General features: G+C 53.4%; 1 protein-coding gene across 14 annotated transcripts in view; it reads right to left on the reverse strand.

The window, feature by feature from the left end:
* Positions 1 to 23,907, reverse strand: part of CACNA1A (calcium voltage-gated channel subunit alpha1 A) — a 293,690-nt gene that overhangs the window by 5,887 nt on the left and 263,896 nt on the right. For 8 of the 14 annotated variants that reach the window (XM_019664149.1, XM_019664142.1, XM_019664141.1 and 5 more), the window contains 11 exons: positions 23,103 to 23,108; positions 18,284 to 18,400; positions 18,055 to 18,120; positions 17,747 to 17,862; positions 16,195 to 16,345; positions 12,761 to 12,888; positions 10,431 to 10,527; positions 7,876 to 7,981; positions 1,412 to 1,519; positions 1,200 to 1,300; positions 18 to 127 (listed from right to left, as the gene is read on the reverse strand). In XM_019664149.1, the coding sequence (XP_019519694.1) occupies positions 18 to 127; positions 1,200 to 1,300; positions 1,412 to 1,519; positions 7,876 to 7,981; positions 10,431 to 10,527; positions 12,761 to 12,888; positions 16,195 to 16,345; positions 17,747 to 17,862; positions 18,055 to 18,120; positions 18,284 to 18,400; positions 23,103 to 23,108 (1,106 nt within the window). Of the gene's footprint in view, positions 1 to 17; positions 128 to 1,199; positions 1,301 to 1,411; positions 1,520 to 7,875; positions 7,982 to 10,430; positions 10,528 to 11,361; positions 11,459 to 12,760; positions 12,889 to 16,194; positions 16,346 to 17,746; positions 17,863 to 18,054; positions 18,121 to 18,283; positions 18,401 to 23,102; positions 23,109 to 23,907 lie in introns of all 14 variants that reach the window. The other 6 variants (XM_019664143.1, XM_019664148.1, XM_019664146.1 and 3 more) reach the window with 4 other exon arrangements.

Raw genomic sequence — 23,907 nt, forward strand, 5'->3', positions numbered from 1 at the left:
GCCAGAGTGACACTTACAGGCCTCCTCCTGGGTCCAGCTGGGTGGAGGGGAGAGCATTCTGGCCGGGCCCCCCCTCTTGTGTTGGTGATGGGGGCTCCATGCGCTGGAACATGAGAGGTGTCCGGTTCTGGGGAGGCGGAGAGTAGTGTTTGTGCACTGGGTGGAAAGGGGCTGGGGACAGGTGAGGGAGGCTGTGGAAGGGATGCTAAGCCCACCCATGGCTCGAAATCCCAGAAAACACACACACACACACACACACACACACACCCTCTCCCTCTCCCTCTCCCTCTCTCTCTCTCTCTCTCTCTCTCACTCAGGTCAGATTCATCAGCCACCCCACTAGCCTCTTCCTTCCAAATCCATCCATAACTGGATTACTTCTCACACCTCCATGGCTCCATCCAGGTCTCACCCCATCATTTCCCACCTGTACCAGTGCAGTCACCTCTTAGCCATTACTCCTTGTGCCCACCAGAGGGCATGCTTGCACGCCTGCGTGAGGTCACTCCTCTCCTCTACTGAGGAGCCCCCTCATTCAGAGCAAAAGTCAAAGTTCTCCCCATGGCCCCTAAGGCCCTGCATAATCATCGCCTCTGCACAGTTGTCTCCTCCCACTGCTCCTCTTGCTTGCTGTGTTCAGCCATATGACATCGCCGTTCCCCAAACTCAAACTCATGGTCCTAACTCAGGGCCTATGCACTGGCTGTTCCCTCTGCCCAGAATGCTGTTCCCTCAGGTATCTGCTTGTGTCAATCTTTCTTCTTCCTGCAAGTCTTTGCTCAGACGCTACTTCCTCAGAGAGGCCTCCCCTGATTACCCATTTCAAGTTGCACCCCTCTTCCCCAGTCACTCTTTCCCATGGTACTGTGTTCTGCCACACTTTATAATTTAGTCATTTGTCATTGCTGGCATTTCCCCAACTAAGATTCTGATCGGTTTTGCTCACAGCTGCACCCCCAGAGCTGAGAACAGCACCTGGCACACAGTAAGTGCCCAATAAATGTTGGTGGAGCAAATGAATTACTCCAGGCTGTTTCTCTTTGGCACAGCCTTCCTTTTCAATGATCTGTCCTGGGGCCTGGCCACAACCCGCTGTTCCGGTTGGTCCTCATTGTGACCAGAAAGCCACCATCTCGCAGCCTGGGTGACCCCAGGGTGAAGGATATTGCAGGGGAGGGCTGACAGGGCCCAGGCCATACCTGCTCCTCACGCATGGCCTGCAGCTTCTTGGCCTTGCTCTGCCGGTAGTACTCCATGATCATCATGGCTGCGTAGATCTTCCCCACTGTCAGGTCTGTGGCTGGAGGCACAGAGAGCTCTCGCCGTGAGTGAGGGTCCCTGTATGCACCAGATCCCCAACCCTGTGCTTCTTGTTTCCCTCCCTCTCCGTCTTGGGGGGTCGGGCTCTTACATTTGTGAGGGGTGACCAGCAAGTCCAGCGTCTTCTGGGACAGGTTAGGCCAGATGGCCATCATCTCTTTCCGTAGCTCGGCATCCATCTGCTGTTTGTCGGCCCCTCCTGCAATGTGGGCACAGAGAGGCCCTGACTGCCTGCCTGGGTGCCTGCTGGCTTCTGGGGCAGCTGCCAAGCCAGCAGCTCCTGCTCTGTTGTCCTGGGACCCTCGGGGCCCAGTGCTCAGTGGGGCTGGCCCAGAGGAGGAATGACCATGGGGGCTCTGGTGCTTGGCAGGACGGAGCCGTGGAGCAGCTGTGTGGGGGACAGTTCAGCATCGGAGCATTGGGAGGGGCTGGATGGCCCAGGTGGAAACCTGACTCCAACTTACCATCTGCTTGACTTAGGTGTTAGTCTCCCCATCTGTGGAATGGGCATGATAACAATTGTACCTGCCTCACTGAGTTGTCTGATGATGAAAGTAGTTAAGGTGCATACGGCCTGAGGGCAGTGTCTGCCATAGGATTGTTATCGCAGCAGCCCATGGATTTGGGGTAAGACTCAGGGAGGCTGGGGTGCCACAGAGCAGTCCTGATGGAGGAGATTTCTCCCTCAACCAAGTCTCCTCTCCCATGGAGGTGACCCTGGTCCCTCACTCCAGCCATGGTGGTCATTGAAGATCTATGCCAGCAATTCCTGGTCCCTCCTGCTTGTGTGCATGGAAGCATGGCCCATGCTGGCCCCCATGGTTGTCCAGGGTCATGTTGAGGTATGAGCAGAGTGAGGTGTCACTTTGGGCATTTAATGGCTAGTGAAGGATCCTCCTGAGTTCTCTTTCATTCTGTCACGAAGGCTGATGACATTAGGGACAGTAGCTGCTCTCTCAGGCCTGGCCTCTAAGTGACCGACAAACAGAGTCCCTTGCCAACCCAGGAAGGGCACATTAATGGGAATGGTAAGCGAACCTTTGTTGGCCTGAGACCACGGGGCTGTTTGTAATGGTAGCACATTCTTTTTTTTTTTTTTAAGCTGAGCCATCCTGACACCTGTTGGCAGCTCAACGGCTGCTCAGCTCAGGCCGGGCATTGAACCGCTGTTGCTCAGAGCTCAAACTCTTGAGCGAGCTCTTAACCAACTGAGCCACTCAGCCGGCCCTAGTAGCACATTCTTGTCTATCGTGACTGACCCACCAGTCTGGCCTCTGTTCCTCCTTCCGTTTTCAGAGCCCTCAATCCTGTGTTCCAAACACTTAGAGCAGGTATGTATGACAGGGACAATGATCACAGAGCTAGGACAAGGGTACTAAGGCTCCCTGATGGGCCAAACATTAGCTTTGTAGTTGCCGGATTGTGTGGGGAGGCCCAGATCTGGAGGAGGGGTAGGGGCTGGCTACCAGCTACTAGAGGAGTCTTTCAGTGTTTTAACACCCATCTACCGAGGAACGAAGGTTGCCCTGCCTGGGCGGCCCCAATACCACACTTTGCCTCCACTCTCCGTTGGCTGCTCCTCGTCCAGGCTTCTGCACGCCTCCTTTTCCTGTGGCCAGCCTGGGCTGCCTCTGGCGCCCCCACCCAGCTTCTCCTCAGCAGAGATGGGTCAAAGCACAAACATCTGCCAGGCATTCCACAGAGCTTTCACTCATTTCTGCCCACGTGACTCTGGAGACAGGTCTTTATTTTGGGAAAAATTCTTCAGAAGGGCTTTTTTGCAGGTAAAGCTCAGATCTTGCTCTGGAGGATACTGAGGTGATGCGGAGCTGAACTGCCTGGACCAGGGCAGTCACCTCTGCCCAGGTCTCCCTGTCTCGCCTATGGCCGTCAGAGGACATGTGTGAGCACCTGAGTCAGTCAGGTGCCTCTGTTTAGAGCCCTCCTCAGAGCTTCACCTCACCCAGGGTGATTGCCCAAGTTCATAGGGTCTTGCACAATCTGCCTTCGTCTCTTCTACTTTCCTCCTCACTCTGTTCCAGACACACCAACTCCTCACTGTTCTTTAAACATGCCAGGCACAGTCCTGCCTCAGGGCCTTGCACAGGCTGCTTCCTCTGCCAGGATCATTCTTTCTACAGATATCTACGTGGTGCCCTCCTTCCCTCAGGTCCCTGCTCAAACCCTTTATCAAAGAGGCCTTGCAGCTACCCCGCCATCACCTTCTGTACCTTTCTCCTGGGTGATTTCTGTTCTCTGTACTTATCATGTCATGTCGTTTCCTATCTCACCCACTAGAGGGCACGCTCCATGGGCTGCTCTTTTCATCACTGATGATGCAGGGGGGCTGTGGTCGATGGGGCGGGGCTGCAGGGGGGTGGGGCTAATCTGTAGGTCTGGCCTCAGGTTCGGAGGTCAAAACTATTGTGGGAGACCCTTTGGAAATCACGTGTTGCTGGGCTCGCAGGGCTCTCTACACCAACCTACTCAGTTTTTCTTTCCTCATGGGAAGCAGTTGGAATTAATAGCTATATCTCCCGTCCACTGTAGCTAAGCAAGGTGTCAGGGGTCTCTGAGGTTCCTTCTCAGACACATGGAAGAGAAAGAAAAGAACATGATATTTCCTGTTAAAAGTCACTCTCTCCTGACAGCGTAGATGTTTCCTGTTTCTAGTGGAGAAAAGGAAGACATCTGTATGGACTGAATTGTGTCCATCCAAAATTCATGTCGAAGCCCTAAGCCCCAATGTGAATGTATTTATAGATGGGACCTTTAAAGAGCTCAAGTTTCATGAGGTCATAAGGGTGGTCCTTAATCCAAAAGGACTGGTGTCCTATAATAGAAAGAGAGACACCAGGGGTGTGCACGCACAGAGGAAAGGCCATGTGAGGACATAGCAAGAAGGCGGCTGGCCATCTGCAGGCCAAGGAGAGGGGCCTCGGGAGAAACCAACCTGGCCAGCACCTTGATCTTGGACTTCCAGAAATTCAAGAAAATACATTCCTGTTGTTTAAGCCACCCAATCTGTGGTAGTTTGTCATAGCCACCCGAGCTGACTTCGACACCTGCTCTTGGCTTCTGATTTAGGTAAGAGAGTCAGGGCAGTGTTCCTTGGGCTCAGTTGGCTCTGTTGACACCTGGGGCCGGATCACTGATTGTGGGGCCATTCTGTGCATTGTGGGATGTTGAGCAATGACCACTAGATACCAGTAGCGCCCCCTTCCCCAAGTCCTGACAACCAAACCTGTCCCCAGACATTGCCAAGTGTCCCTTGGGGGGGGGAAAATCACCCTGGTTGAGAATTGCCACCTTAGGTTGCTTCTTCAATTCACTGGGAAGCCTTGCATTCAGGACTGTCATTCAATTTAAACCAAGGGAAAATCCTTAGAGGATTTCCAGGTGGCTCTCTACTGGGGTCAAGGGGTTTGCTCAAGCCTGAACCCCAGGCTATTCCTCCTTCAGTTACAGAATTAACACTGGGGTTCCCAAGGACGGGAGGTCCCCCTGTATGAGAGCAACAGTCACCCACAAACCCATGGTGTCCCAGAATTTATTGTCCAAGGGTCCTCCCCTCCCCCATCTCATTCTGCAGGCCTTTTGGTGAAGAGTCTGTCACAGGGTCTGTCCTGCACGCTCTGGGATATTTAGCAGCATCCTGGATACTACACGCCAGATGCTACTAGCATCAGCCCCCTCCCAGCTGTGACAATAAAAAATGCCTCCAGACTTTGCCCAATGTCCCTGGGGGCAGAATGGTCACTGGTTGAGAACCACTGACTTCGGGTTTAACCCCTGACCTTGCTCCCCAACCCTCAACCCTGCTATCTCTTTTTATACAGTATTTCTCACCTTCAAACACGTTAGCTATTCGACTTATTGTCTTTATTGTTTTGTTGCCTGTCTCCTTGCAAGGCCACAAGGGTCGGAGGTTCACCTGTCTTTCACTGTTGTGTCCCATGTGCGGAGGACAGGGCTGGACACACAGCAGGCACTCAATGAATGCTCTCATTCGATGACCTGTGGCCAACATGGCCACCAGTCTCAGGCAGATAAAAACTTGCCAGAACACCCCTCTTTGGTGCAGGGAGGTCAAAGCCCTTCAGGTCTCAAGAGGCCCACCCCAGAACCTTCCAGGCCATTGCAGACTCCGTCTTCAGACAGAACCTGGTCTTTGAAGGGATTATAGTATGAGACAGTGCCCTTTGACTGGTCAGCCACGTGGAGTCCTGACTGAGAGTCTGGGCTGGCCCTGAGCGGGGTTAGCCTGGATTTGGCCCTTTCTAAGACAATGGCAAAAGGCACTGCTGTTTTCTGAAGCTGAAATCCCCTTGCAGCCAGTGGTGTGCCAGGGCCGAGGACCACGTGGGCACAAGGAATGCCAGGCAGGCTTGGACACATTTGGTATTAGTCTAGGTTCTCCCAAGAGCTCTGGAGAAGATCCTAGCCTTAATTTTTACCTGGTGAGAGCCCAGTTGAGTCCTCCTGGACTTCTGACCCATAGAACTGTGAGCTGATAAATGGGTGTGCTTTAAGCTGCTACATTGGTGGCCACTTGTTACATGGCATAGCTAGCTAATACGTGGACTGAGGCTTGGAGAGGGTGAGGTCACCTGCCAAGGTTTACAGTGAGGACAGGGCAGATGGGCAAGATAAGCCCACAGAACATGACTCTCCCACTGGATCACAAGGCAACTGCTGCCCATCCTGAGTTTCCTCATCTCCGTGGGCTGGACCCAGACCAGCTTCGACCAAGCTGATGAGAGGAAAGCCTGGGGTGCGCAGAGCCAGAAGACAGACAGGACCTGGGCCCAACTGGTGATGTGTGCTCCGCTGCTTGGCCGGTCTGGGTTGCTCACCTCTGACTTGTTGCATGAGAAACAAACTTGCACTGTGTGCTAGACAACGGCCTGGTCCCCACCCCCACTTCTGCTGTCTCAAGCCTCATCCTCACTCCCTGTGATTCTTTCTCGTTCTCTCTGTTGGCTCCTCATGTTTCCCATTTTTAACAATATCTGTCCTCAACTTGACCGTCTCTGCCATCCACTGTCCCATTGGAAGCTGCTGACCTCCCTCCCCAACAACTTCGGCCTTGGGTCCTCCTCCTCTTCCCCCTAGGACCCTGGAAGGAGCCTGTGTCCCTGAAGTTCAGTCTGCCTTCCTCCTGAGGTCCCAGTGGCTTCAGCTGGGTGGAACCCTTGCCTCCATCTTCAGCCCTCCAATTTCCAACTCTGCTGGAGGGGGCACCCAGTCCTCCGCCACCAGCTCCTTTCCCAGCTTCCTTCTCTTGCTGGTCATGTCCTCTCTCTCTGATCTGCTATTCCACCAGCTGCCAAGTCACATCTAATCTGCTGTCAGGCCTCTGAAACCCACTCCAGGTGAGGGACCCTGACCTCTCCACTAGAGATGCCCTGGTCAGAGTGACCAGTGTTGACCTGTCACAAAATCCACCAATCACTCTTAGTCCTCATCTTCCTTGGCCACTGGGCAGCCCGACATGCTGGTTCTCTCCTTCTGGAGATGCCCTTCAGGAGTCCATGCTGCCCAGGTCTCTGCCCACCTTCCTGGCCACGCCTTGTCAGTCCCCTCTAACACTGGAGTGGGCCTGGGCTTGGTCTTTTGGGATCTCTCAGTTCACATTCACCTCCTTGGAGGGCTAATCCAGTCTTCTGGCTTAAAATCTGTCAGCATCTGATGCCTCCTGACTTTTCATCTCCAGCCCAGACTGAGGACTCTGTAGCTCACCTCCTTCAGAACCTTATTAGGGAGTGCCCTCCTCACTAGAAGTGTAACTGGAGAGCTCCTTGTCTACTCCATGTCTTCACGTGCTACAGCCAACGCCAACCTCCTGCTCTCCCTTCGCCCCTAAACTTGCCTCTTCCCTGTATCAGACAACAGTCCCACCCTCAAGTCAAGGATGGCCTTGACTACTTTTAGCCACACCCGCTCCATGCTGCACATCCAATCCATTGGCCATCCAGTTGGCTTGGCTCCCAGGAAATGCCCAAAATCTGAACAGTCGGAGCCACCCTCCTATATTCACCTGGATTAGGTCAGTGGCCTCCACTCTGGCTTCTTTTCCATCTGCTCTCCCCACTGTGGCCAGAGAGGCCTGTTCAGATGTGAGTAGGGCCTCTTCCTCTTCTCCAAATGCTGTGCTGCACCTCCCTTACTCAGAGGGCAAGTCAGTTCAACACAGCCCCAGATGACCTCCTACCCCAAGGCCTTTGCACCTGCTGGCCCCTTTGCCTGGGGCACTTTTCCAGCTGGTATCCACATGACTCATCACCTTACTTTCTTCAGAACCTCCTAGGGGAGGCCTCCCCCACCGGAAGTGTAAACTGCTGTGACCCCCATGTTTAAAGTGGTGGCTGGCGCACAGGAGCCACGCACTAGATATTGCCAAGTGAGTGAATGGGCCAGTAGGTGAAGACCAGGACCGGGCAGCGGCTCCTTCATTTCAGGCAGGGACAGGGATCCTTAGCTGCCCACAGCGCTCCCCTCCAAGGCCCCGCCTCCACCTTATCCCACCCCTCAGCTCCCGCCCCCGCCGCCTACCCTTGGCAATCTTGATGTCCAGGGCTGTGCGGATCAGAGCCATGAGGGTGGAATTGAAGTGGACAGTGTTGTCATCGGCAACAGGCAGATCCATCCGCAGGAGCCTCTGCAGAAAACCAAAGGCAAGGGCAGTCATTCCCAAGCACCCCGCCCCATCCCCTGTGAACCAGACCCACCCTACCCGGGGAGCTCCAGGAAGAACTCTGAAGGCAGCAGCTAAGGTGCTCCCCACCCTCAGGTTACTTGTCCCAGTGCTCCATTTCCCGATTCTCCCTTGGTGGCCCGTAGGGAGGGCACTGGGTGTTTTCCTGTGCCATGAGCCCCGGCCCCTTCCTCTCCCGCCTGCTGGATCCTAGAGCTGGGTAGGCCCAGATCCTTGCCCTGCCCCAGAGTTCTTCTGGACGGCTCCGTTCCGTTCTGACCCCCGAGAAGAAGCGCACAAGCCGGATCACAGCAGACATGCAGCAGCCAGGCAGCGGGATCCACGGCCACAGCCGCCTGGGGCCGCTGGCTCCCCGCCCCCACCCCTGCTCGGCCCAGACCAGACCAGATGGGCACAGACCACATCATTTCTCTGAGAAGCAGCAAGCAGGTGGCCCCGCTCTGACGGGTCGGGCCCCTTGCAGACATGCAGCGAGACCAGCCGTGACACACAGAACGGCAGACGGGCGCATGCAGACGGAATCTCGAGACTCATTCATAGCTCCGTGGAAAGTGTATCTCAGGGCAAATCTGGATCTTGGCTATGTGCGATGGTGGGGGAAGGGGTGAGGGGTGTTCCCATGGCCCAGGGAAGAAAAGACTCCCTGTGTCCCAGGCAGGGGCTCTGGCCCCTGTGCTTGGTTGGTGACATGGGAGAGGATGCTTGGCTGGTGTGCACCAGCCCAGGTTGAGGTGGCACGGAGATGGGGGTTGAGGGTGAGTTTGGGGTTCATCTGGGGATTCAGACACGTCAGCAGGAAACACAGAGTTGGAGATGGGGAGAGGGATGGCAAACCCAGGGTAGAACATGAGATGGGTGGGGGCACAGTGGGGGGTGGGGAGGCAGTAGATAGAGAAACACACATACTGGGCCTCTGTGCACAGCTGCGCAGGTTATGCACTGCACAAAGGGATTCCTGTCTTAGAAATCATGGCTTTGTGTATTTAAATGACAACTTCCCGGCTGCCAGCAGAAAAGTGTCTGGTTCTCACCACATTCCTGGATTACAAAAGATGCTCTTTTCAAATTTGCACACAGTGCCTTATGGATCTGTGGTATTCCCTGCACAGAGGTCAGGAAGAGAAGGGCACATGCACACACACTCTCTCTCTCTCTCTTTCTCTCTCTCTCTCTTTCAGGCAAGCAGAGACCAAGAAGACGGACAAGAGGACAACTAGAGAGAGAAGGGACAGGTGCAGGGATTTTGAGATGCTGGTGGGGCAGCTTCATCCAGATCTTGACTTGGAAGGAGGGCTACATGGAGGGAGGAAAAGGAATGAGGTTGTGCGGAGGCAGCCACACAAGGCAGAAGGAGTGACACTCACAGGAAGAGAGGGAGGACTCCTGCAGACACAGGGTGGACCAAGGGGGATGGGAGAATGGGATGATAGGGTAATCTTTTTGGGGGGTAGAGTGGGGTGGGGGGACTTATACAGGTCATCCCTGAACTTCTTCGAGGAAACAGAGCATCTGTCCTTGGGTACCAAGGGAGATTCCGGGACAGGGGTCTAGAGGGGTGGCCTGGCCCAGCCACCTGGCGGCAGGACCCTTGCTCCTTCAGCCAGCATGCACCACCTCCCCGGTCGGCCATGGTGCCTGCCCGCCCCAGGCTCCCGCCAAGGCAGCGTGCATGGTCTGCATCAGTGTGCCACGGTCCAGGGGTCCAGCTGCGGCCCGCCTGCCCACTCTGGAACAATGGAGAGGCATGTTCGGGTGTCTCGGGGGGGGGGAGGGGGAGATGGGTGGCATAAGGACAGGGGCTGGGGAAGCAACTCCAGAGGGGAGTGGGGAGTGGGGAGGAGAGGCTGTGGGTATTCCTTGGGAGGTCTTGGATCCCCAAGGCCCTAGGTCAGAGATCAGCTTCAGGTGTGCATGGGGTGGGGGTGGGGCTACTGGACCTGGGGGTTCAAGATACAAAAGGTGGAGTCAGGGCCTTGCCTTTTTGGGGGCCAAAGACCCCCTGCCGAAAGGTACCTGCTCTGGCCTGGATGTGAGGACTGCTTTGCGTGGACAGAAAGGAGGCATGGTGGCAACCCCCGTGAAGCGTGTTTGTGTCCAATTTGGTTTCCAGGGGACCAGGTGCAAGGAAACCTAGGGGCTCCCCTCCCCCTCCCATGTCGGCCATAATGGAGTCTCAAAACACCAAGACACACTCAGAAAGGACGGACACAGTGTACTGCTTAGAGTCAAGGGATGGTCATGATCCATTTACTCGAGGAGGAAAGAAAAAAGAAAAAAAAAAAAGAAAAAAAAGAAGAGGAATGCTGGAAAAAGAGGCTCAGCTTATTGTTCCTGGCCAGCACTGAAAACTCCCCAGTGCCCGGACCATCGGTGGTCGGCAAAGGTAATCTACCTTGTAAGCCACTCTGGCCGGACACTTCTTCCCCAGACCCAGGGGCGGAGACATGTGTCTCAGCATCTGATACATGTCCGGGTAAGGCATGCGGCCCCTGGCAGCACCGAAAACAAAAACGGGAGTGGGGACGGAGAACCAAAGGAAGGGCAGGTGAAGGGAGGGGAAGAAACAGAAGAAAAACCAAAACCAAAACCAAAACCATACGAGCCAAAAAATATAGAGAGAAAGATGCAGAGAACGATAAAATAGGTATTTTAAATAAATGGAAACGAGGAGGAAAAAAATGGAAGAAAAAGTAATAAAAAAAGATTATTTCACTGCTCACAAGCAGGGAGAGAGAGAGAAAAGAGAAAAGTCAGATTCAGTTTTGACTCTGAGCTATGGTTCTGGTGGAATGTGGAGGGAATGTAGGGGGAGGGTTTCTCACTTTGGAGGGCCTGGAGCAATGCTTTGGTTTGGTGTTATTTTCAAAATTGGGCAAAGTTCTCTGGTTTGGCTGAGGCTGGTCTCTGAGGGGGCCTAGATGGGGAGGAGGGGCCAAGGGTTGTGGGAGAAGGGCTGGGGGCTTCAGGAGGCCAAGGTTGGAGGGGGAGAGAGTGGAGGTGATTGTGGGGGGCAAAGCAAAGTTACAATCCCCCCCCCGGATGTGTCTGATTTGGGGTGCCGTTGAGACCCTGGGATGGGCAGCTTTAGCTAAGAGCAAGCAGAATGGCTGAAGGGAACGGAGAGGTATGTTCCATGCTTCATTGAGTCTACGTGACTGCATTCTGTTGGCTAAAAAATCTTTCTAGTTTAATGCAAGAGAGAGAGATGGCTCTGTTTTTTGTATATATATAAATATATATATATATATATGAAATATATATATTGAAGAACCCCAAGCCACACTCATTCCATGGATGCTAGCAGGTTTTAGTGGAAATCAAACCTTGCAAGCAACCCTATGAGGACATTTCTTGCCTAAGCCGAGAGGGGGAGATATTACACGCAATAAACTGTACATATCCTTATAATGAATCCGACCGCTGAAAGGAGAAGAGAGGGGATTAGTGGAGGCACAGGGGTCAAGCTGCCTTCACGCTGGCTCCCTGCACACACAGTGAGGTTGTGATACTAGGGGCTGGGGACCCCCTGGCTTGAAGGGATTGGGGAGACCTGGGATTAATGAAGGTCCCTGAGATGTTCACAGACACTTGCAGAGCCCAGGGGGCAGAGGGTTTCATTTGGGGTGTGCCAGGAGCTCTGGGCTGGGAGGCACCGCCCCCAGGGCTCTCCGTGCACCTCCCTCTTCCATAATCTACATGAGCTACACTGGGGTGAGGGGGCTCATGGAATAGAGGACAGGGGGACAGCATCCAACTGCTGTGACCTAAAATCAAAAGAGGAAGAGTTAGGAACCAGCTGAAAGTCAAGTCCCAGACCCGCAGCTCACCCCAGCCTCTCGGTCTCATAGAGGACTTATCTGGGGTTGCAGGAACGGCAAACTTATCTGGGGTTGCAGGAACGGCAAGGATCGACTCCTCCCTGCCTTCCTCGTGAGGCCTCCCCTCCAGTGCTTAGGAGGCAGAGGGCGCCCATTAATGCTTTCTCAGGCCCCGAGCCCAGCCTGAACGAGAATCTTCAGTCAGTGACTAATGGGCTCTGAGCATCAGGATGGTGCCTGAGTGTCCTGCAGGTGCTTGGTGCTGAGCAGGAGCTCAGTTCACATGCACAGGATGGAACCAACCCTCTGACATCACTGCCTGTCAGCCAGGAGCGGGCACTCTGGTCTATGGAGAGGAGCTCACTCTTTTCATGACCATGAAGATGCAAAGGCCACTGAGGCTCTGTGTCCTCTCCCCTGGACTTGTGTGATCACCTGCTCCAGGGTCCTGGGATCCCAGAGGGAGCTGGGTTCCACCCCTCTGGTCTTGCGGCCAATCCTGTCTGCCAAGGGAGCTAGGCCAGCCCCTCTCCCTACACTCCCAGGAGAATCAAGGCTGAGAGGCCTCTGGCTTCCTCCCTGGGGCCTGGCAAACATATCCTCACCATCTGGAGGCCTCACTGTGAGGGGCAGGCGAGACTCATAGAAGGCGAACTCCTCATGGTTCCCTCCCTCCCTCATCTCCCAGAAAGCCTGGGGCTTGGGTGGGGCTGGTACCCAAAGCATTAACCAGGGGTGTGAGAGGGTGCTGATTCTCATCTCCTTCCTCTAGACTGACCCCCCTGAGATGCCTGCTAGCTCCCCAGGGACCCAATGTCCCAAGGTCTGGAGCCTCACTAAGCTTGGGCTCCAGTGCCAGAGAAAGGTGGGTGGTGTGGCTGGAGGATTCGGGGTGACTCCTTACCACGCTGCGGGGTCGTACTCGGCCCAAACACGCACGTACTCATCCAGATGGTGGGGCCCCAGGATGGAGGAATCTCGAGTGAGGTACTCAAAGTTGTCCATGATGACGGCAACAAAGAGGTTCAGCATCTGTGGGGACCCCGGGGGCCAAGAGGGAGTGGGGGAGAGCGAGATCCATCCAAACACATATACACAGAGGCCCAGAGAGAGAGAGAGAGGGAGGGAGATAAGATGGGAAAAAGGAGACATAGAAAGAGATGGGGGGGAGGGCAGGTAGGAAAGACGCATATGCCAAGGAGCCCAGACAGAGAGATGGAGAAATGGAGAGGTGGACAGAGAGAGAGAGAGAGAGAAAGATGGAGACAGAGAGTCAGAGAGAGAGAGAGAGGGAGGAGAGGTCATGTGAAATAGGGGTTAACACCAAGGGGGCTACCATGACCCCAAATCCTCCCATACCTGGCCCCCACTAAGGCCAATGTAAAGGCTCCACGTGGGCAAAAACCCTCTCGTGTTCCAGCCCCAGCACAAAGTAAGCACTCAGCAAACATTTCTTGGATGGGTGGATGGATGGATGAATTTTCCTGCCCTCATCTGCCTCTGATAGCTCCTTTTCATGTGTTCTTCTAGTTTTTAGAGTATGGGGAGCTTGCATCTTTTTTGCCTCCAGGACTTTGCAAATGTCCCTCCTTTATACTTAGGTACTGTGGTTGGGTGTGGCTGACTCGTATCTCATGGCTCCATAGGTGGTGGTCCTAGAACCCAGGATTGTGATTGGCTAGGGAGGGGCACATGACCCAAGGTGGCAATGAGAGCCTTCCCTGGGATTTTTTTCTGGTACTCTGGTAGCCATCTTGCCTCTATAAGGAGAAGTATAAGAATAAAGCCGTGTGGAGGAGAACAACAAAGAGGATATGGTCCGCTTGCCTGGTCCCGCCTCATCTGGACTTTTCAGTTATACAAGTTAATGAACTGCATATTTCACTTCAGTCAGTTTCTATTACTTCTAACCAATTTGATGAATATGTAGTCGAATTCCTGCTCACCATCCCTGTGGGCCACTCTTTGAAATCTTCCTTCTCTTAGTCTGAATCTCCCCCATCAAAACACATAGAAGATTGTGCTATTGTGTGCTGACTTGTCCGCCCATCACCTCTGCAAACTGAGAGGACCGTGTTCTTTCCTTAAACCCCTGGTGCCTAGCATAAGGCCTGACATATAGTAGGTATTAAACAAATGTTTAGATATAAACAATAGGTGATAAATAAATGACCTGTAATTCTACATATCCTTAATTTTAGTGACTCTTATTTTAATTCATCATTATCATGATTGAGTACCTGCTGTGTGCCAGACACTGTCCTCGGTGCTGGTTACATAGCAGTGAGCAAAACAGAAATCCTGCCTTGGGAGGGGGCTGATGGTCAAGTCTTGTAAATGTTTTCTAGGGTGCCCGCCCTTCCTAGATGGGCTGCATTATAAGATCTTCACCCTATATGCACTCATAGTTGCTTGGATAAGGGTGGCCATTTGACCAAGGGCTGGGATGGCCCAATCAGACTCTCTCTTCTGGGAATCTGGAACTGGGCAATGGACCCTCTGGGTCAGCGGCTGTAGGTCTCCCAGTGTGAGGTCACTGGTCTGAAGAGAGTGGGTGTGCTGAGCTTTTGCTGACAGATGCTGGTGTTTGGCCCAGGATCTACAAATCACAGCTTCCACACTCCCTCGGCAGCTGGCTTCTTACATGTAGTGGGAACCACACTCAGGAGGCCAGACTTGGGAGGAGAGGAGACTCCTTCTGCTTCCTGCAAGGGTCTGTGTTGTGGGTAGAATTGTGTCCCCCCTGAAAAGACGTTCAAATCCTAGTCCCTGGTACCTGTGAATGTGACCTTATTTAGAAAAAGGGTCTTTGTGCATGTCATCAAATTAAGATGATGTCATATTGGATTAGGGTGGGCCCTAAGCCTAGTATGACTACTGTCATCCTAAGAGGGACATCTGAACACCAACACACAGGGAGAGGCCATGTGATGACAGGTGGCAGAGACTGGAGAGATACTGCCACGAGCCAAGGAATGCTTGGGGCCAGCAGAAGCTGGAAGAGGCCAGGAGGGATCCCTTCTAGAGGCTTTGGAGGGAGCATGGCTCTGTCAACACCTTGATTGGACTTCTAGCTTCCAGAACTATGGGAGGATAAACTTCTGTTGTGTTAAGCCATCAAGTCTGTGGTGCTTTGTCACAGCAGCCACAGGAAACTAGTACTGTCTGCAGTTGTCTGGGGACAGCAGACAGCTAGTGCCAGGGGCAGCTGGGTCCATCAGTAACACCCTTTTTTGCTTTTTTTTTAGCTGAGCCATCCTGCCACCTGTTGGCAGCTCAGTGGCAGCTCAGCTCGGGCCATGAATTGAACCAGCGACCCTGTTGCTCAAAGCTCGCATTCTTGAGCGAGCTCTTAACCAACTGAGCCACTCAGCTGGCCCCTACCCCTTTTTCTTTTAATATCCCAGCTCTGGCATTCCTGCAGTCAGTAATCCCTGGTGATTTCAGCTTGTCTGTTTGCTCTTTCAATCCTGTGTAGCTAATTCCTGTACTTAATCCCCTCTGCTTAAAATACCCAGACAGTGTCTATTCTTCCTACTGCTCCAGGGAGAGCAGAGAACAAAAAAGGTTTGCAGAAATGAGACCCCAGGGAGAATGAGAGAGAAAGGAAGCAGGATGGAACAGGCAGCTGCTGTGATTCCCTGTCTGTCTGTCTATCTATCTATCAATTTTTTTGTCTATCTATTCATTCTTTTTTTTTTTTTTCTTTCCTGGTTCTTGGTTTCAGTCTTTTGCAGTGTTTCTTATCCTTGGGTCCTATGAGATTCCGCCTTCCAGCAAATTTATCTTTTACTAGTGAAAACCCATTTGATCTCTTTCCAAGCCCCAAGCCCCCAGAGAACATTTATGTGGCTGACTTTTTCCTGCCTCCTGATTGTACAGAGGAAGGTACCTGGCTCTCAGAGAGTAGGTGGGAGTCTCCCACAGTTCAACTAAATGGTCCTGAGACCAACTCTCAGCTCCACTAGGTTTTCCCTTAGGATACCCTTTGGTTCTCAAATGGGGGAGATTCTGCCCCTCTCCTCCCCCAGGGGACATTTGACAATGTCTGGAGACATTTTTGGTTGTCACAACTGGGAGGTCAGTGGGGCATGTGCTACTGGCATGTAGTGGATTGAGCCCAGAAATGCTGTTAAACATTCTGCCATGCACCAAAGAGAATGACCCAGCCCCAAATGTTAAGAGTGCTGAGGATGAGAAACCCTGGTTTGTCTGATCCTAGGCTGTCTCAGAAGCTTGGAGGCAGCAAGTCTGCAACATAGCCACATTCTAGAGAAACCCATACCCCTGAGAGGAGCCAGTTCTAGGCAGCCCGCCCCCACATGTCCAAAGACTTACCAAAAACGAGCAGAGGAAAATGAAGGAAACGAAGTAAAAATAAGCAAACTCATTGCCACACTCAGAAGTCAGGATGCCAGAGTTCTTATCACACGGCTTCCCGCTGAGACAGGAAAGCATGATGTTGTGCCAAGCCTCCCCTGTGGCACTCCTGAGGACAGAGAGGTGGCATCAGGACCTGGGCACCCAGCCCTGGACACCAATGCCTCCCAGGGAGGCAGAGCATTGAGGTGAAGCACTTGGGCTCTGGAGCTGGACCAGCAGGGGCTTGAGTCCCAGGTAAGTCACCTCTTTTCTCTGGGAGCTCTGGGAGAAGATTTTCATTCTTGGCTGTGCATTAAATGCTGATACCAAATACCTCACTCCCACAGACTTGGATTCAGTTGGTCTGGGGTAGGGCCTGAGGACATAGGTGTGTTTAAAAGACTTCCTTCCTTTCAGGTGATTGTCTTCTCTTACTACTTTCTCCCTAGGTAACTGCTTCAGGTACACCAGGCTCCTCCCTGCCCTCCAACATGCTGGCCACCCTTCTGCCTCAGGGCCTTTGCACTTGTTGTACCCTCTGCCTGGAATGCCCTTCACTAGATATCCACTTGGCTCCCTCCCTTGCCTATTTCTCTCAAATATCACCCCCCTTCCAGGGAGGCGTGACATCCCAGCCCTCCATTCCTTTTTTGTTGTTGTTAAATGAGAAGAACAAAACAAACAAAAAAACAAAACTTGTGCCAAAAATATACATAACATACAATTGATCGTTTTAAGCATTTTAAAGTGTATAATTTAATGACGTTAAGCTCATTCAGAGTAACTTGTAACCATCATCACCACGATCCACCTCCAGAACCTTTGTATCATCCCAAATTGAAAATTTGTACCCATTAAACAATAACTCCCCATTCTCCTCTCCCCCAGCCCCTGGCAATCTTTATTCCACTTTTACTCCATGAGTTTGCCCATTTTAGGTACCTCATATAAGCACAATCATACATTATTTGTTTTTTTGTGCTTTCATTTCCCTCTTAATCTTGAATTTTATCTCTTTCTAGTATCCTCTATAATTTGTCTTCCCCACAGGAATATAAGCTTCCTAAGGGCAGAGAATGTTTTCTCCTTTTGCTTTGTTCCCAGTATCTAGAGCAGTGCCTGGCACACAGCAGGTGCTCAAAAAACCTCCCATGAATGAACAAAGGAACTCTAACATGCGGCCAAGATTAAGAATCAAGCTGCAGAGTTTGTAAGCCTCAGTTTCATTTGTCAGATGTGGCTGCCAAGAATCCCCACCTAACGGAATGGTCAGCAGGATTTATGGGGACAATGCCTCAAAACGCCTTCCAGGTTTGAGTCCTAAGGCCTTCAGCAACTGCCCTGCCAGAGTCCGTGGGCTCCCCTCGTCCATCCCAAGTCTCACAGGGACAGAAGGCAGAGGGCACGCCCCCCCCGCCCCCTGCCCCCTTACAGGAAAAGTACACGCCCTTCACCGGAAGAGAAGAAAAGGACAGGCCCCAACACGCCCCCACCAGAAGAAAAGGCTGTGAGTACAACGCCCTCTCACCGGAAGAGGAGCATGAGGGCCTGGAAGAAGGTCCGGAAGTTATTGTGCTCAGTAATTTGGAACTCATCTTCATCACTGTCCTCATCCTCCACGTCGATGCCAATGTTGCCAAACACCTGGGGAATTGGAGGGTGATGACCAGGGCAAGCCGTGCCCCTAAGTGGCTCCAGGGAAACCCCGCTCAACCCCCATTATGGGTTGAGGGCCGCCGCTGCCTCTCTGAACTGGGCTCGCCAGAACCACCTCTGCCTGAGAGAGGTGGCCCTTCACTGGGAGGCTCTGGGAACATCAGGGGGACTGGCACTCACCTGCATCCCAATGATGGCGTAGATGAAGAAAAGCATGGCAATCAGCAGACAGACATAGGGCAGAGCCTGGTGGGAAGGAAGTTAGACAAGAGCCCTGCAGATAAAGCTTCTCAGCAAGGAGCACCATAGAGGCATTGATAGCCTGCATTCTAGATTCAGCTAGAGCTGGGGGATGGTGGTGTCTGCTTTTCTTCGCAGCCCTGGGCTGGAGGCAGGGGCAGTGGCTCACCTTGAAAGACTGCACAAAGGTCCAGAGAAGAATTCGGATGGTGTAACCCTGACGGAGGAGTTTGATGAGCCGGGCAGCTCGGAAGAGGCGGAGGAAGCTCAGGTTGATGAAGTTATTCTGGGGAAACGGAGAAAGAGGGTGACCATCCACCCACCCCCAGGGGCTCAGAGCTGTCACCACTCACAGAGGCCCCTACATGAAGCCAACCAACAGGAAAAAGCAAGCCAGACCCCAAATAAGGAGGGAGAGGAGAGAAAGCACTATTAATGCAATGGTGCTGAGGAAAAAACTTGAAAAAAGAACCAAGTGGGGGAATCGGAGGAGAGGGTGGGAGGGAGGAAAAGGCATCAACTCAAAAAGCATACGCCCTCCCTGCCAGCCCCACCCACAACAGGGAAAGGGAAAGAAAAAGGAAGGAAGAGAAAGGAACGGGTGGGGGTGGGGAAGAAATAACAAAAGAACAAGGAAAAGAAAATATATCCGAATCATCCAATCAGGAAAAAAATCGAGATGGTTTTTGTTTCTCCCAACAACCAAATGCACTGAGACGATAGGACACAAGCAGGTCAAGTTGCCGAATCCATCACACGTGTACGATGCACAAACACCAGGGCGGGGTGGGGGGGGGCCAGCACGCTCAGGCCTGGTGGGCACGTGCGGGTTCCGAGGGCATGTTACGCTCCAGGCCAGAAATGCATCTGTCGTGGGACTCACCGGGCACCCTGCCCTGCCCTGCCGAGCTGCCCACCCGCTCCTGCCCGCCCTGACCTCACCCCACGGCCAAGAGGACTTGAGCCAATTGGAGAAGTGGAAGAGCATCTTTTCTTACCCCCTTGGCGAGCGGGCATGGGGAGGATGGGAGGGAGCTGGGGCTGTTCGGCTGCAGGGCGAGTCCTCGCTGCCCGCTGAGTCGGAGAAGATGCATTTGGGACCCTTTTCCCCCCTCTCAGGGATGGCTTCTCAGCTTCTGGGGCTGGGTGGAGTAGCACGGGACCAGGCCTGCGGGAAGCAGGAAGTACGCAGCGCCCGTGGGTGGGTGAGCTCACCATCAGCCCAGGCCCACTGAGGGGCTGGTGCTGGGGGCGGGGAGGTGGGGCCATCCCTGCCCCCAGGACCTCCCTGGGTGGCCCCTTCCTCAGCTCGAAGATCCCCAACTAGTCACTGCCTCTACCTCCTCCCGCCCAAGCCAGAATCTTGGGGCCAGACAGCTGAGGGGTGGGGGAGGTGGTCAGCCAAAGATGGTGGGTCCAGGCCGTGGTCATTATTTGACTGTCCTGGGACTTGCCTGCTGGGGCCTCAGGGGGTGCTGGTGGGAGATAAGCGGCTAGCAGTCATAAGCGAACCAAATCTGGTTGATGAAACTATTTTATGGAGCCTGAGAATTTTTAAAAATGAAAAAAGTTGCCAGTGTTTAAAAATCACATTTTGCCCCCAAATCTGGCTTTCTGGCAACCCTGGACCTGTTTCGTCCTGGAAAGTTAGTTGGGGCTCAGATGCAGCTGCCTCCCTTGAAGTAGGCCATGTGTCCTCCAGTTTGCCGAAGTCCCCACGTTCTAGAAGTGACACCTGCTTTCCTAGCTTACGGCGTGTGCTTGGATCCCAGAGGCATTTGAGTTTGAGACCCCAGCCTCAGGCAGACATGGAAACCCCTGTTGATCAATTACCCAGCGGGTTGGAGGCAGAGAGGCCTTAACAGGACTCTGCTTTATGGGACTTGGAGGAGCCCTAAACACAGGCATGGAGCAAAATTTAAACTGGCTCACCCCTCACCCCCAAATGGCACAGGTGTGACCATACAGGTTGCCCAAAATTTAAAGTGGCCCACCCCTCACCCCCAAATGGCACAGGGGTGACCATACAGGTTGCCCTGACAGTCATAGCACCCCTTTTGGTCTCAGAAATTCAGGTGATGAATTATACGGGCATCTTACTTGCTGGTTCCCGAGGGCTTCCCAGCTACAGATCGGTATCTTCTGCTAGCTCTGGCTTGGGAGCTGAGAGACAGCGATGGGGGTTCAAGGAATTTCTGGGGCTGGCAAGATGCCTCTGGGTTTGCTGGCAAAGTCTAGGACACTCTCTGGGACACATCAGTTGGCCCTTAAGACTCCAGGATGGGGGAGGGGGCTGGGAGAGCCTACCCTGACCCTGTTGGGCCTAATTGCTGTGACAGTGTCCCAAGTGCCTTGAATAAGCCCCCAAACCCAGTTGAGCTAAGAGGGTCACACTCTGTGCCCCACTGATCTGACTCCCAGCCCTGCCTGGCCACCCATCTCCACCTGGGGATGGGGCTGATGGCCCAGGTGTCCCCAGCCCCCTCCCATCCATCCCAGAGTACAAGCCATCCCTTCCTGGGGTGGGACATAACATGTGGACTTGGCTCAGCATGCAGAGGCAGGCGGGCCCTGGAAGCAGCCTCAGGGGCTCGGGACGGAGTGGGGGGAGCCTGCCACCATGCGGGAGAAGCAAGGGTCTCGCAGGGCGTCACGTGCAGAGAGCATGCTACTCTTCTTGGAGCTGAGGGAGAAGGGAGACACATAGGGAGGTAGGAGGTAGAGAGAAGAGAGGTCTGGGTGATGGGGGAGGGGAAAGGTGCTAGTCTGCCCTCTTCCCGGGTCTGCATCAAGTCCTTCAAGTGCTCAAAGAACTTCCGGCGACTTCCTTTTTCCTAGCTTCCATCTTTCCATCCACAGCCCGCAAGGAACAGCTGTCCCCTCCTCCAACCCTGCCTTGTGCATCCCGGTTCTGGGACATGGGAACTATCCACCCAAGCGCTCTGGAAAAACCCTGCTATTTGCAGGAAATTCTGCCACCTCCATCTCAGATCTGGCCTCTGAGCTCCAGACCTCATAACCACCTGCCTACTTGACTTTTTCCATGGTGTCCTTAAAGGCACCTCAAACCTGCCATGCCCACACTCATGGCCCCCAATCTGGCCCTCTCATGGTATTCCCTAATCTCCACCTCCCCATTCAAGTCAGGCTCAAGTCCCTCCAGGTACCCTCCCACCCCGCCCTCACCCAGCCCAGACCCAACCCATCCCTGGGTGCTGGAGAGGGGCCTGCTCGGATGGCCAGTTCTCTGCTGGCTTCCTCTGCTCTCTGCCTCCTCCACATCCCTTGCTGGGATTTCTGGTGCCCACCTCCAGCCCAGGTCCCTGCCAAACTGCTCTGGGCTCTGCAGCCACAGTGATCTTGTCTAATCTCACTTCTGACCATGCTTCCTCTGCTCCAAATCTTCCCAGGCTCCCACATTAAGCCCCCCCGAAGGTCTGCCCCCTTCATTTCCTCTGGGTCAGCCTTCCTTTGCTCTCTTTGCTCTAGTCGCACCCCCTCATTTGCAGACTCCGACCCCTGCAAACTCCATCCTGCCACAGGGCCTTTGCATGTGCCGTCCTGGGCCTTGAATGTCCTTTTCCCCTTCTCCACCATAACTCTGCTCATCCTTCAGTTTGCAGCACAGTTACAATTTCAAGTGAATTTGAGGGGTGATTTGAACAATGCCTGCCTTCCCACCTGATTCTGAGCCTCAGGGGGTGCCGGTGGGAGACAAGGCACTAGAGTCACAAATCTACCAAATCTGGTTGACTGTAGGTGAGGGGGCAGTGGTGGTGTCCACTTCTGCCCACCCCTCCATCTGTGGCACTGAATTGGGGCTCATTAAACATTTGGTGGATGAGTGCATGTATACTGCTAGCAGGTGAGGGATCTAGGTGCAAATATTCCATTAGGGGTCCTTCAAAGGGGCTCAGGGGTGGGTGAGAGGCAGGTGGGGTTTAACAGTGAGGGGCGTGCAAATGTGCAAAGAGCTGAATAAGTGAGGAGAGAGAAAGATGGAGACAGTGTGTGCTGGGGTAGGCGCAGGGGCATGCAGGGTGGATGGCTGTAAGAGAGGAGAGGGATAGTGTGTGCACGTGTGTGTAGAGAAGGGAGAGGACGGTCAGAGATGGAGCAAGAAAGAGGAGAGGGCATGTATGTGCAGTGACTGTGTGTGTGTGTGTGTGTGTGTGTGTGTCACATGTGCATGTGCAGGTCAGGACTTCAGGAGAGGGCCTCAGTTGGCAGGTCCACCTGGAAGCAGCCAGACCCCTTGCCTTAGCTGTTTTTTTTTTTTAGCTGAGCCATCTTGCTACCTGTTGGCAGCTCAGCGGCTGCTCAGCTCGGGCTGGACTCAAACCGCTGTTGCTCAGAGCTCAAGCTCTTGAGCGAGCTCTTAACCAACTGAGCCACTCGGCCAGCCCTTGCCTTAGCTGTTCTGAGTTCCCCACATCTGAGAGTCTTTGCTTGCACGCTGCCCGACCCTCAGACTTCCTCCATCAGACTTGGAGATTTCCATCTCTGGTGGTTCAGCCCAAAGAGCTCGAGGGCTTGGAAGGGGGTGAGGAATAGGAGGAGCTTTCCTGGGGCCCCGGCTCCATGTAACTTAACAGGGGACAGGAGGGACTTGAGGGTGGCTGAGGGCTCTGAGTGTGACATGTGTGTAAGCGATGAGGTAGGAGACCCAACCCGTTGACTCATCCTGGCAAACCCATCCTTTTCTCTGTAAAAGATGCAAACCAAGCCAAACAGAAAACTCCAATTCAGAGCCCAATGAAAACAACTACAGAGAAGGGGAGTGGGGAGAGAAAGAGGGAGAGACTGCGACTCTGCAGGAAGAAAGAGGGAGTAGGTAGGGTGGGTCGGAGAGACAGACAGACTAGGGTAGGGGATGTGTCAGGCATTCCAAGTCAGAAAGCCCAGGGCGTGACGTGCAATGCTGATGCGAGAAGATGCGTTCACAGTTAATGTAAGGCATTTAGACTTCAGAAAGAAGTAAGACCAACCGGATTCTAGATGCAGATGTTGAAGATGGAGGGGGAGCGGGCGGGCGGGGGCAGTTGGGGAGGCGTGTTCAGCGTTTTTTAGGTTGATTTGTAACCAGTGCCAAAAAACCAATGGGTTTCGGTTCCCAGGCGGGGAGTGGGAGTGGTGGTGGTGGGTTGGGAGATAGTCATTGGTGTATGAACACACAGACCACGTCATGGATGAACAAATGAATTTCATAGTGCATTTTGATTGGATGAGTTTTTCAGACGGCGTTGTGCCAATATACAGTTTAAAGAGCAGGCATGAAAAGAGACAAGACAAGAAACACAGTCATTATCCATCGCACGCAGGGCAAACCCACATCACCCCAGCCACTTGCGGGCAGCAGCTGAGGCCCAGTGGGTCTCACGCCCTCTCCCCCCCAAACCCTGGGGACTTGCCCTCCCGAGGATCTGGTTCCTTCTGCCTCAGACCTAGTGGGCTTACCTGGGAGGCAGAAAGGAGTGGCTGTGGGCTCTTTGTCCGGCAGGCCAGGCTAGGCCCGCCCCCACTCCAGGTTGGGAGTTTATCATCCTTAAAAGGGTCCAAACACCCACCCTCTAGCTTTCCCTCCACATGATTCTAATTCAGAGCCTGGGGGCGGGCTAACAAACTACAATCCCAAGTATATTCATGGTGATAACAACAATAATAATAACCACCATTTGTGAACTCTTTATTTCCTGGTCGGTTCTGTGCCAAGCACTTCACATCGATTGCTCTTTCTTGTTAAAAATTGCCATCTCCCTCCCTAGAATGTCAGCTCTATAGGGGCAGGCATTC

This window comes from Hipposideros armiger, unplaced genomic scaffold (assembly GCF_001890085.2).
Source record: "Hipposideros armiger isolate ML-2016 unplaced genomic scaffold, ASM189008v1 scaffold_417, whole genome shotgun sequence".
Classification (NCBI taxonomy): Eukaryota; Metazoa; Chordata; class Mammalia; order Chiroptera; family Hipposideridae; genus Hipposideros; species Hipposideros armiger.